This window comes from Neurospora tetraspora (assembly GCF_033439725.1).
Source record: "Neurospora tetraspora strain CBS 560.94 chromosome Unknown B0H65scaffold_7, whole genome shotgun sequence".
Classification (NCBI taxonomy): Eukaryota; Fungi; Ascomycota; class Sordariomycetes; order Sordariales; family Sordariaceae; genus Neurospora; species Neurospora tetraspora.
This window is the reverse complement of record NW_026944389.1, coordinates 744,299-756,273: the sequence shown is the minus strand read 5'-3', so window position 1 is coordinate 756,273 and position 11,975 is coordinate 744,299. Positions and strand designations below refer to the sequence as shown.

Below are 11,975 nucleotides of genomic sequence, written 5' to 3'. Positions count from 1 at the left end.
GATGTGTGGTCTCACAAAGGACATGAAGGGAAGGAACCTAGAGGTAGGAAAACAGGTGAGCAGGAAAAGAACAAAAAAAGAAGAAAAAACGGAAGGGGCAGTCGTGACCTCGGACCTTATGCTACCTAGAAATATCGTATATAAAAATCGCCAAGTTTTTTCGTTAATATGACTAAATGTTTAAAATATTTTACGGGCTGGTTTTACTATATAAAACGTAGGGTTTTATATATTAGCTATCATTGGCTATTATGTAGGGCAAATATGGTGCGGCAAGTCAAAATATGGTGCGGCAAGACAAAAGGGGTGGTGCGGTAAGTTAAGCTCTATCGAAACCATATCCCTTCCCAACTCTCGACCTCCAAACCACCCACTCCCACCAATCTATACCTTACTCGACATCAACCTCATCCATATTCCTCAAAAACATCCAAAACCACTTAACCCCATTAACATGTCCCCTGACACTCACCCGCTCATTAACCGTATGTATACTCCCCAGTCCCGAATCATCATCCGCCGGATCATACCCCGGTCCCCACCGAAAGATATGTTTCGTGAGGTCCCAGTAGTATCGCGTGTCCGTGTTGCCCGTCATAATTCCGGGAGTCACAATGACTTCCTCCCCGTAAAGCGCGCGGGTGGTGCCTGCTAATACCGAAAAAGGGGTCGCCGGGCCGTGGGGGTTTACTTGGGAGGGGGTGACGGGTGCTACCAAGAGTTCGTGATCGGATTTGGTTAGGATGATGGAGTTGGCTGGTTCGATTTCTGTGGAGGAGGAGGGGGACTCAAAAGCGTGGAGGGAAAGGTTGTGCTTCTTCGCGACGTGCGCGGCGAGTTTCGTCAATCGGTCGTAGACTACCTGCGGAGTTTCGCCAATGTTGATGCGGTGATTAACCGTCACCTGAACACGCTCCGGGAGGGCGTTGACTTTGACGCCGCCTGCGATGACGTCCACGGCTTGAGAGGTTTGCATGAGGTATTTGATTGCTGGGCCGCCCTGAGCAGCGGCTTCGAGGGCGAGGTAATCGGGTTTGACTTTGGCCTTGCAGGTTTCCGAGTGTTGCTGCTGGCGGCCCGAAGAAGAAGAAGGAGAAGAAGAGTGGCGGTGGTGGGCTCGGAGCAACTTCTTCAGCTTGTGCGAAAACTGAGGCGAATGCGCAGCGCCGCATTGCAACTGGGTGAAATACGGGTTTTCCTCTTCCAGATGGGTGCGGTACTGCTCCGCTTCGATGCGCGTGATCAGCTCGCTCAAAACACCAATGCTGGTGTGGTCCGACGGGATGGACGAGTGGCCGCCGGGCATGCGGACGGTGATGTAAATGTCTGAGTATCCCTTTTCGGCCGTGCCGGGTTTGGCGAAGAGCGTGCCCCAGGTCTTTTCAAACGTGGAGCCCTCGTCGACGATCACCGCCAACGAATCCTTGCCGTAACGCTCCTCGATGAACTTTGAGAGGGACGCGGCGCCTTGCCGGCCCGAACACTCCTCGTCGAAACCGAAGGAGAGTAAAATCGTCCGCTTGGGCTCCCAGCCGGATTCAAGCAAGAGCTCGACCGTCTCCATGATGGCGATCAGTTGGTTCTTGCAATCGCCCGCCCCGCGGCCCCAGATGTACTTGCCGTCGTACTCGCCGGACCAAGGCGGGTGCGTCCACGCGGGGATCGTCTCGGGCGGCACGGGGACGGTGTCCTGGTGGGCCATGAGCAAGGTGGGCTTGAGGTCCTTGTTGGATCCTTGCCAGGTGTAGAGCAGGCCGTGGGTGTTGACCTTGTCGACTTGCAGCTTGGAGTGGATCAGCGGGAAAGTCTTCTCGAGATAGGCGGCGAAGTCGTAGAAGACGTCCCAGCGCGGGTCTTCGCCGATGGCGCCGAGGTCGTCAAAGGACTCGGATTTGACGCGCACGGCGCCGGAGAGGCGGGCGACCGAGGTGTTGAGGAATGCCTCGGTGGAGAGGAAGTCGTAGGCTTGGTCGAGCTTGTCATTTTGGCTGGGCTTGAGCGGGGAGGGTTGCACGCATTGGGAGGCGAAGTTGACGTTTGCGGACGACGAGCGGGAGAGGGCCGAGGGGAGGACGGCTTGGTTGGTGTGCCAGGCGTAGAGGGCGTAGAGGGGAAGACCGAGAGCGAGGGCTTTGGCGACGGTCTTGAGGGACTTGCATCGGTTGTTGGATGCCGGGGCCGGCGTGGGCGTGTAGGCCACCGGGAGAGAGATTCCCTTCTCCATGGTTGCTGATGATGATTTCCTTCGTGATCGAAAGACGGTTGGAACTCGAGGTGGTCAAACAGACATCAGTGTTGGGGATGACGCAGCATATAAAAGGCGATTGGTAATGGTGGGTGTTGACGCGGAGACCGGGATTGCCGAGACGTGGTTGACACCTCCTCGATTCGGAATGGCGCGGGTTGTTTTAGTTATCTGTCGTCAAAAGCGGGGACGCAATGCGGAGCTGCCCGTGTCACCCCCACTGGTTTCCGGGAACGGGAGCCGAGTGATGGTGGGCCGTTCTTGGGCAAGGATCGCCTTCCGGCCGTGTGGGGTTTGGTAAATGCCGTCACCGAGAATATCTGACGATGGCGATCGGGACGCTCAGCTCTGAGATTGCTGAGCTTCTCGCACTTTTGATCAACATGTAATGATGGATGAAGATACTGTGGTGTGGGAATTCCGGGTCGTTTTTACCTTAATGCGGGCACCTCAGTTCATCCTGCCCGGTTTCCAGATGAACCATCGTAGTACATGTACGCCCAAGTCAAACGGCCCGCAATGTCCTACACAAAAATCGGGAGGAGCACGTTATGCACCAAACCGGCCGTAACGATATGATGATGCAATTTCCTTCCAACAGAGCAGCACAATTTGTGACAGGTTCTTCTATGAAACACAATATCTGATTTCTTTTTCCTTTTAATCTGCTTTTTCCATTTTGGCTCTGACAATCCAGTCCGACTCGTAATCAAACTCACGCCGCGCATCAGTTCCAACTCCAAGCTTGGTTGGTAGTGTTCTAAGGTTTTCTCATCAATAGGTATCCAGATCTCGTAATGGTTAATAAGTACTACACCGCAGAGCCCAAAACATCAACAAGCGCCAGTGGTTTAGTGGTAAAATCCATCGTTGCCATCGATGGGCCCCGCGTTCGATTCGCGGCTGGCGCACTTGAAAATTCTCTTTTTTTTGCATTTTTTTCTTGAGGCTGGGATCATGGTGGTTCGCTCATGACTCGGTTGTTTGTTTTGGTTCCACTTCACCCCTTTTTGTGTGTGTGGAGTTTTGTCTCTCTTCTGACTTTTGAACTGAGAGCGAAGTTCTTGTCTATCATGTATGTTTGTCTATTTTGCGGAATTACAAAGTGTCTGAGGCTAAATGCTACCAAAGTTGAATCTAATACGAGAAATCGTACATGATGTTTTACATGTTGAACCTGGAGATTACATCCCGTCTTTTCCTCGAACCGAACACCAGGAAATGCTACCTCTACGCTTAAAAGCAATGAAAGCAATGGGTATCATCAACACATTCTCCTTCCCCCACTCCTCTTCGATGTCATGGCGAAGAGACTTATGACTGCCCTTCCGCTTCGCTCATTACAAGCTCACGCTCTCTCTGTTCCTGCCTTCTCTTCTCCTCCTTGGCTTCCTCCTTCCACTTCTCCTCCGCCCTCCATCTCATCCCCCTCCTCATAACAAGCACCAAAAACGGCGCGAACCCGATATACAACAACCCGAAGATCGTATATGACCATCCACTCCCAATCCCGTTAATCATCGGCAGAATCACCGCACTGCTCGCCGCTCCGAGCAAGCACCTCGTCAAGTTATTCGCCGCCGTCGCCGCTCCCGCCTTGCCCGGGTAGATATCCGCAATCAGCGTGCTGAGACTGTTGTTGAAACCGATCATGCCTATTCCAAAGAGGAACAGCAAGACACAAGGCGCCGCCAGACTCGTCTTGCTCTGCATCGCCCAGCCCCAAGCTATTATCACAGCACTGGACAGCGCCAGCAGCGGTAGTCCCACCTCTAGTCTTGCTCTCTCGATGGGGAAGGCGGTCAGATCCGTTTGCCGGGTTCTGTCTACTACCATACCCAGCCGCCTGGCATGGCGATGGTAGTTCCAAGTGATCACCTTGCCAATAGCAAAGGCTGTGACGATGGAACCGCCCGCCAAAGGGAGGTACATGAGACCTATCTGCACGTCGTTAAGCCCGTAGAGAGTATGAAGCTGGTTAGGCATGGCGGTGCCGATGGCGTAGAAGCCGGAGAAGACGATGGCGGAGTAGCAGAGGAGGATAGCCAGCTCTTTGGAGCGGAAGAGAAGTGTGAGAGACTCGATGAGGTTTGGCGGGGTGAGTTGGAGTTTGATCTTCTGACGCGGAGCAGAGGCAGTCGACATGGTATGATGGAGGCCGTTGTTGTGGTTGGAGGGATCTTCCTTGGAGATCTCAACTTGACGACGCTCCCGCTCCATGCGGCGTTGGCGACGGGCTAGCTTGTCGCGGATGAGCTGCCAGCCTGTCCAGTATACCCAGTGCGAATCCTTGCGACCGCTGCCGTCGCCTACGATCTTGCGGCACGTTTCGGGGTAGAACATGATCAGCACCAAGAGGTTGACGCTCGCCATGATGGTTAGTAGCCAGAAGATCCAGCGCCAGCCGAGGTAGTTGGTTAACAGACCGCCTAGCACTGGTCCGAGACTGGGAGCTAAGACCTGGGGAAGCGAAGTGATGCCAATGTAGGTGCCACGCTCAGCGCTGGTGGTGATGTCGGCTACAGTGGCCTGACAAAGAGCAATGGTGGTGCTCGATCCTGCACTCTGCAGCATTCGAAGGATCAAGATACTCGTGAAATTCTTGCTCAGCGCCAGACCGATGTCGGCCGCAATGTAAATAATGAAGCAGATTACGTAGGCAGGTCGACGGCCTGCTGAATCGGCCAATCCGCCGAGGAACATGGGTGTGATGCCTTGGAAGATCATGTATGTAGTTACCGTCAGGTTCGCCTTGGTTGCGGTGACGTTGAAGTCGTCAGCCAGGGTAGGCAGAGCTGGGAGGTAGATCTGGGCCGTGAGGGGCGAGAAGAAGGCCGAAATGGAAGCGCCGAAGATGATGAGGCGCTTGGCCCAAGTTGAGTGAATCGAGTACTTGGGAGGCTGCTCGACGATGGGCGCTTCGCTTTGCGGTTCGCCGGTCAGGAGGGGCACGGGTTCGGCGGGAATTGCAGCGGCTTGCTGTGAAGCCTGTCCCGCTTGCTCTTGCTTTTTCTCGTGGGCGTCATATCCCGGGTCATGGCGAGATCCTTGGTCAGCGTCAGGAGTTTCTGTCGCAGTGGTCGTCGACATGGACCTGCGCGAGTCCGTGACTTGTTGTTTCAAGTCGGGTTCAGCCATGGCGCTTTCTCTTTCGGGGAATCGGCCAAGGCAACGCGGTAGTGCGCTCAAACTGAACGCTCGCGAAGAGTGGGTGTTGGAAGGAAGAAAAGGTGCGTGTCGAAATGTTGAAGATGGCCCACGAGCAGGAAACCGAGACCTAGAAATATGATCGTGAAGGGAAGATTAAGTGGCGGTCGGCTGAAGGAACGGCCTTGCAAGTTGAGAAAGAGTCACCAGATTTATGGTGGGGTGGAGAGCGGAGGTCCAGTTTTATATATATCCCGGCCGGCAATTCGCATCCGATTGAAGGCGGTGACTATGACGGGAAGGTACAGTTGCAGTTAACCAAGATGGATACTGAAGAGGGAAGGAGCTACCATTGATGCATCTGCATCTTTGACACTTTCACTGGTCTAGGACTGAGTGATCGACAGGTGAGAGTTTGCAGTGTGAGACAACCTTTTTAAGTTTGGTGACAAGCCAACCGTGGGATCAAGTTTGAGTAACTCAACTGTATGTGACTGTATTTGAATGATCGATGACACGATCTTGATATGAGTGGAGCATCAACTTTCAGTCACATCCATGATTATTCCCGGCAACTCGGTTCCGAAGGTGGAGGGAGGTTCCATTGTTGGTTTCTGGACTTTTCCATTCTGGAAACATTCAATTCAGACCCTGAATAGGCATGGATTTGACCATCAAAATCGGGCGTGGCAAAGTGAAACTGAAAAAAAAGTTCTCCGGCCGAGAGAAGGGAGTATCCTGGATTCCGATCCCACCGGCAGTCCGGCACCGTAACGGCGGTGGGGCCGTGATGATGAAATATTTGGAGTGGTTGGTTTCAGTCCGAGCATCGGTGCCGCTTCGGCTATGGACTTATACGAGTCAATCCCTGACGACCACTTTCATTCCTATCCAATGTTGCCAAAGTGTCTCGGTTGTCCGGACGACGGGATGATGAACTTTATAAACTGAAGAATCCCGACATCTGAAACTACCTACTACATAGTAGGTGAAAGAGGGAGCGGTGTCATGGCAAGTGGAGCTATAACCCTGCACATTTGTGGCACCCCTGTACCTAGGTAAGGAAGGCATCGTTCCTGAATATCAACACCAGCATCTCGGTTGACGATTCGGCTTCTAGAACAATGCTAACTCGAGAAGCTCAAGTTGGTGTTGCTTCGTGTTCGATGGCACACGAGGAAGCATCGGGGAAAACATTTCGAGAGAAAACAATCGGTGCAGCCCATGTGACTCCTGTTGAATCTCACGCCTGGCCGTGGTTCGGGAACTGTCGGTGCAAGGGGAACAGGAGCATACGGAGGTCGGAGAACGGACCCGGGGCCGGAGTTAGGGATAAATGTCGGAGGTTTCGGAGGCCCTTATCGGATCCAATTTCACAACTCTCGGTGGTTTAGAGGCCGAAGCTACCGTGGACAGCCGGTATTTAGAACTGATGCCGATCGATATCGAAATTGAAGTCGATGTCATGAAGAGACGGGAAAGACTCGGGTCGATAAGAGCTGCCGTTGATAAGCGGTGAGGGGGGAGCGGGGTTTCTCCGCACTGTTCTAGAGCCCTGAAATTGGGGTAATTGGGGTAAGACAGCGCCTGCCAGCAGCTGTCGGCCACTGTTGTCTGCGCTCGGCTCTACGTGTAAACACCCTCCTTATCGGTGGTCCTATCAAATGGCGGGATAAGAGACACATGATCGCCATCCCCAAAGATAACCCCAACACGTGTAACGCCAGGAATACGTGGACGGTGAGGGCCATGAGTCCATGAGGTGTTGTTCCCTCTGACCATCTGTCCCTCCTTCTCTCCTCCAGTTCGCATCATCATCAGCATCATCAGACCTCAAGTTTCAATACCAAACCTCATTGCTTCTCCCTTTGATCCCGCTTATCTGGGTGCCCTATACCTAGTAATACGCTCCGTGTTATCGCATATCGTACCCGCCTAATTCCAATCGCCATGTCCGCCGACGACCAGAAGCAGAAACCCGCCGCCGAGGATGGCTTCTGGCACAACGGCAGCTTCTTTGCCTGGGCGCCTCCAGTTACAAAACCTCCCCCGGCACGAATCCCCAGCCGACTTGTGGTAGCGGCAATTCTACATGATCCCACAAAAGAGACCACACAAAGCACAACTAAGGCTCCCGAGAAAGCCATCGCCGCCGAGGTCCCCCGTCCTCGCCCAGCCACCGAAACCGTTGTTACCACTCCAGCTCCCAATCAACAACCGCAACAAACAAACGAGCCAAAACCAGGCGCAAACACCTTCGTCTCTCACAATGGTCACACATTTGCTTGGGCGCCGCCCGTCACAAAACGTCAGCAAGACCGTGCGACCAGTTCCCAGCCATCTCCAAGCATTCAACCCACCCCCGAGCACAGCTTCTCGCACAATGGCCATTCGTATGCGTGGGCATCATCCGTGACAACACGGCAGCCAGAGCACCAAATGACCAGTACGAACGCTTTCTCCCACAATGGTCACTCCTTTGCATGGGCGTCATCCGAGACAAAACGCCAGTCAGATTCCACAACCAAAGCCCCGGTACAAGCCCCCATGTCATTGTCGACCCAATTCGGGGAGGCACGGAGGACAATGGAAGAACTCGGAGAACTCCTCGAACGCTCGCAAGCCCGCCTCGAACGCACAAAGGCCGGCATACTAGAGTCCCTCGCCGGATCCTCCCGAGCGGGAATTGTTCAGCCAGATCCGCTACCGCTCCCTCCGCCCCGGAACAGCCCCCCCAGACCTTTCAGAGACTTCCAGGATGAACTTGCCGAGGCACGACGTCTAGCAGTAGCTAGCATTACTCGAAATCAACAACATATCAGAAACCGTATTACCAATGAGGATCTTTACGACGAACTTCGCCACCTTCGTACCATGACAAGCAGGCTCATCGGCGAGCGCCTGCATCCTCAACCTAACCCTCGGTGCCATGTCGCCCAAGACCAGATCGCCCAACAGACACCCGAGCCTCTCCCCAGCAATGCCACCGCCGAGCCTCCCAAAGACCTTCCCAGCCGATATTCCTTCGCAAACAAGACCGATAAGCCTCAAGGCGAAGTCCCCAGTCGATATTCTTTCACGGCCGATCCTGTCGCGAATTCGAAATCGGTTGTCAAAGGTCAAGGGCACAGAGGCCATTACCGTTTCAGCGTTCTCACCGATAAGCTTGTTCGATTCGAGTGGTCTGAAGATGGCGGCTTCGAAGACCGTGCTTCCACAACGGCATTCTTCAGGTCGTTCCCTACCCCCGAGTTCAAGGTCAACGACGAGAAAGACAAACTGGAGATCTTCACACAATACTTCCACCTGACTTACGACAAGAACGAGTTCTCGTCTGACGGTCTGACGGCCAAGGCTGGCAATGATGTGTGGCGCTACGACGGCAAGAGCTACGGCGATCTGGGCGGCACAGCCAGAACTCTGGACCGGGCCGACGGGCGCATTCCTCTCGAACCGGGTATTTTGTCGCGCAAAGCATACGCCGTGCTCGATGACAGCGCCTCCATGCTGTTCGAAGACGGTTGGATCGCCACCAGGAAACCGGGCCGCAAGGATGGCTATCTCTTTGCCTACCACGGCGATCACAAAGCTGCCATCAAGGACTTCTACCGTCTGTCGGGCGGTCAGCCGTTGCTTCCTCGATGGGCTCTCGGAAACTGGTGGTCCAGATACCATGCCTACTCGGACAAGGAATACCTGGCGCTCATGAAGAGGTTCGCAACCGAGAAAATCCCGCTCAATGTTGCCGTCATCGACATGGACTGGCACAAGGTCAACATCCCTTCCAAGTACGGTTCCGGATGGACAGGTTACAGCTGGAATCCCGACTTGTTCCCGTTGCCAGAGAACTTCCTCAGTAATCTCCATGATATGGGCCTCAAGGTTACTGTCAATGATCATCCGGCAGATGGCATCCGCGCCTTTGAGGACCAGTACAAGCTTGTGGCCAAGGCCCTGGGTCACGACGCATCAAAGGAAGAACCGATTCGCTTTGATTGCACCGACAAGAAGTTTCTCGACGCCTACTTTGACGTGCTCAAGGCCAATCTGGAGGATGAGGGTATTGACTTTTGGTGGATTGACTGGCAACAGGGCAACCGATCGCGCATTCCCGGTGTTGACCCGCTGTGGGTGCTCAACCACTACCACTATCTCACCAGCCGTCGCAACGTCAAGACCACTGCGACGCCCATCACCTTCTCCCGATATGCTGGTGCTGGTTCTCATCGCTATCCTATTGGCTTCTCTGGCGACACACTCATCACCTGGGCTTCCTTGCACTTCCAGCCCGAGTTTACTGCGACAGCGTCTAACATTGGCTATGGCTGGTGGAGTCACGACATCGGCGGCCACTACGCCGGTGTGCGCTCCAACGAGCTGACCGCGCGCTGGGTCCAATTCGGTTGCTTCTCGCCCATCCTGCGATTGCACTCCGAGAAGAGTCAGTGGAACTCCAAGGAGCCATGGCTGTACGAGCCCGAAGCCCGCAAGGTGATGACCGACTACCTCCAACTTCGCTACCGTCTCATCCCGTTCCTCTACACCATGAACGTGCGCGCCTGCTACGAATCCGAGCCCCTGATGCAACCCATGTATTGGAACCACAAGGACGAAGAAGCATACACAGTGCCCAACCAGTACTACTTTGGTCCCGACCTGATCGTGGCACCGATTACCACGCCAAACAATTCGTCCACCCTCATGGGCAGCGTTCGCGCCTGGCTTCCGGACACCGGCCGTCGGTACATTGACATTCGCCATCCCAGTCTTGTCTACGATGGAGGCCGCTACGTGGACGTCCACCGTCCTCTGTCGGAGATCCCGGTCTTTGCCAGAGAGGGAACCATTATCCCGCTGGACACGGCTAAATCTGCGGGTCGCCACAAACACGGCAGTACCCGGCCCCAAGCGATCACCATCCAACTTGTCGTCGGCGCAGACGCCTACTTTGAGCTGGTCGAGGAGCCAACCGGTGCCGTTCCAGTGGCCATGGCCGACCGCCCTGACCCATCCACCTTGGTCCGCACCCCGATCCGGTGGAATCAAAAGGAGGGCATTCTCACCATCGGGCCCGAGGTCAACGGACGAGGCGAGCGTCGGGAATGGACGGTTGAGCTGGTGGGGTGCACCGAGGGAGTGAACAAGGACGTTGTTGAAGACGATGACGATGACGATGACCTGCCCATTGTCACTGGCAACCCAGCTTCCGATCTACAGAACTTCAACCGATTCCGTGAACGGCTGTTACGACTCCGTGAACGATTCCGCAACGCTTCCCGCCCCAACCCCTCTTCGCTCTCCAGCCATCGCAACCGCGAATGCGAACAACCACACTCTTCGCACATCACCACCGTCTTCCTGGGCACCCTCGCCTTCGGCGGCGCCAAGGCGGACAACAACACCAACAACTTGAACCAGGACAAGGGACGGGAGTTCAAGCTGGGTAAGGATCTGCAGTTGGATGTGGTGGATATCCACTTGAGATTGCATGAGATGCTTTATAGGTGCGAGATGGACTACCCGATGAAGGAAGTCATCTATAATCTGGTGACGAGGGATGGAGGACCGGTAAAAGAGAGGGTGGAGCGGTTGTGGAGGTTGGAGAATGTGTCGGAGGAAGTGAAGAGGGCGGTGGTGGAGATTTGGGGGGCTGATGGGAGGAGTGAGGGGGACGCTGTTGGGGTCGCCTACAGGCAGTGCGTTGTAGGGGAGAGGGATCCCGAGCGGGTGGAGGTGGGAAGTGGATTGAAAGAGGAGGAAGGGGAGGAGGCTGTGCCGAAGAACGACGACAAGGTCAGCGACGAGGAGTGGGATGAAGATGCTAGGAGCGAGCAGAGTTATGAGTTTGTTTGAGCAGAAGATGTTCTTTGAACGTGGGCTTGGTTATTATTTCAGGAGGTTGGACGGTTGCGGTGTTGGCTTGTTGATGAGACCATGACCTGATGTTATGATGATGTTGAGGCCTGGTTAGTTACGTTGGGTTTAGCGTTGCTTTGGATGGATTTGATGTTTATTGCGTTTTGCTTATGACTTCAAGCCTGGAATTTGAACTTGTTGACATGAGACGCACATTTGATACTTTCACTAAACTGGATTTATTTGCCTGTTGCTTTGTTCATATTGCTGCCCATATTCTCTCCAAAACCCTACACTAACAAATAACAATTGCCATTAACCCTCAACTCTCACATGCCCAGTCAGCTGGGGGACAGCTTCACCTGAAGGCCTGATGACAACTATCCGACATCGACATCGACATCAACCAGTACCACTATGACCAAGAGCAACTCCCGATACGGCCCACTGTCAAAGCAAAGCGTCGTTTGATGATAGTGAGTTGACCCCAGTTGTATCCGTGTTCATTTTTTCTTATCTTGCTCTCTGACCTTGTCCGGAGGGAGACTTGGTGATCACGAGCGTCAACGGTCAAACCTCGTTGTTCACTTCCATGTTGCCCGCCTTCCATCGGTTACACTAACAATTACCACTAACCCTTCTGTAACCATCACCCAAGGAACACCCATGCGTTCCACCATAGAGGGAACCCCGGGTCTGAGAACAGGGTCCGGCAAGGGTACTGCAA

General features: G+C 54.2%; 3 protein-coding genes and 1 non-coding gene across 4 annotated transcripts; 2 read left to right on the top strand and 2 right to left on the bottom strand.

The window, feature by feature from the left end:
• Positions 1 to 149: 149 nt before the first annotated feature.
• B0H65DRAFT_474761 (uncharacterized protein) lies at positions 150 to 2,476 on the bottom strand. The gene has a single exon (XM_062827267.1). The coding sequence runs from the start codon at positions 2,222 to 2,224 to the stop codon at positions 392 to 394; it is 1,833 nt and encodes a 610-aa protein (XP_062678228.1). The 5' UTR covers positions 2,225 to 2,476; the 3' UTR covers positions 150 to 391.
• A 609-nt stretch (positions 2,477 to 3,085) lies between these two features.
• B0H65DRAFT_t406 lies at positions 3,086 to 3,156 on the top strand. Its single transcript has one exon. It is a non-coding gene; the product is annotated as a tRNA-Gly (tRNA).
• Positions 3,157 to 3,482: 326 nt separating this feature from the next.
• On the bottom strand, positions 3,483 to 5,718 carry B0H65DRAFT_283492 (major facilitator superfamily domain-containing protein). The gene has a single exon (XM_062822909.1). The coding sequence runs from the start codon at positions 5,381 to 5,383 to the stop codon at positions 3,560 to 3,562; it is 1,824 nt and encodes a 607-aa protein (XP_062678227.1). The 5' UTR covers positions 5,384 to 5,718; the 3' UTR covers positions 3,483 to 3,559.
• A 703-nt stretch (positions 5,719 to 6,421) lies between these two features.
• B0H65DRAFT_579714 (glycosyl hydrolases family 31-domain-containing protein) lies at positions 6,422 to 11,245 on the top strand (the record flags this gene model as incomplete). The annotated part of the gene is made up of 3 exons (XM_062830774.1): positions 6,422 to 6,907; positions 7,294 to 10,835; positions 11,100 to 11,245. Exons 1-3 carry the CDS (start codon positions 6,729 to 6,731, stop codon positions 11,243 to 11,245), a joined length of 3,867 nt encoding a protein of 1,288 aa, XP_062678226.1. The 5' UTR covers positions 6,422 to 6,728.
• Between the last annotated feature and the right edge of the window lie 730 nt (positions 11,246 to 11,975).

Excerpts from the sequence above, each read along its gene's own strand:
- B0H65DRAFT_474761 (XM_062827267.1), bottom strand. The coding sequence starts at position 2,224 with ATGGAGAAGGGAATCTCTCTCCCGGTGGCCTACACGCCCACGCCGGCC.
- B0H65DRAFT_283492 (XM_062822909.1), bottom strand. The coding sequence starts at position 5,383 with ATGGCTGAACCCGACTTGAAACAACAAGTCACGGACTCGCGCAGGTCC.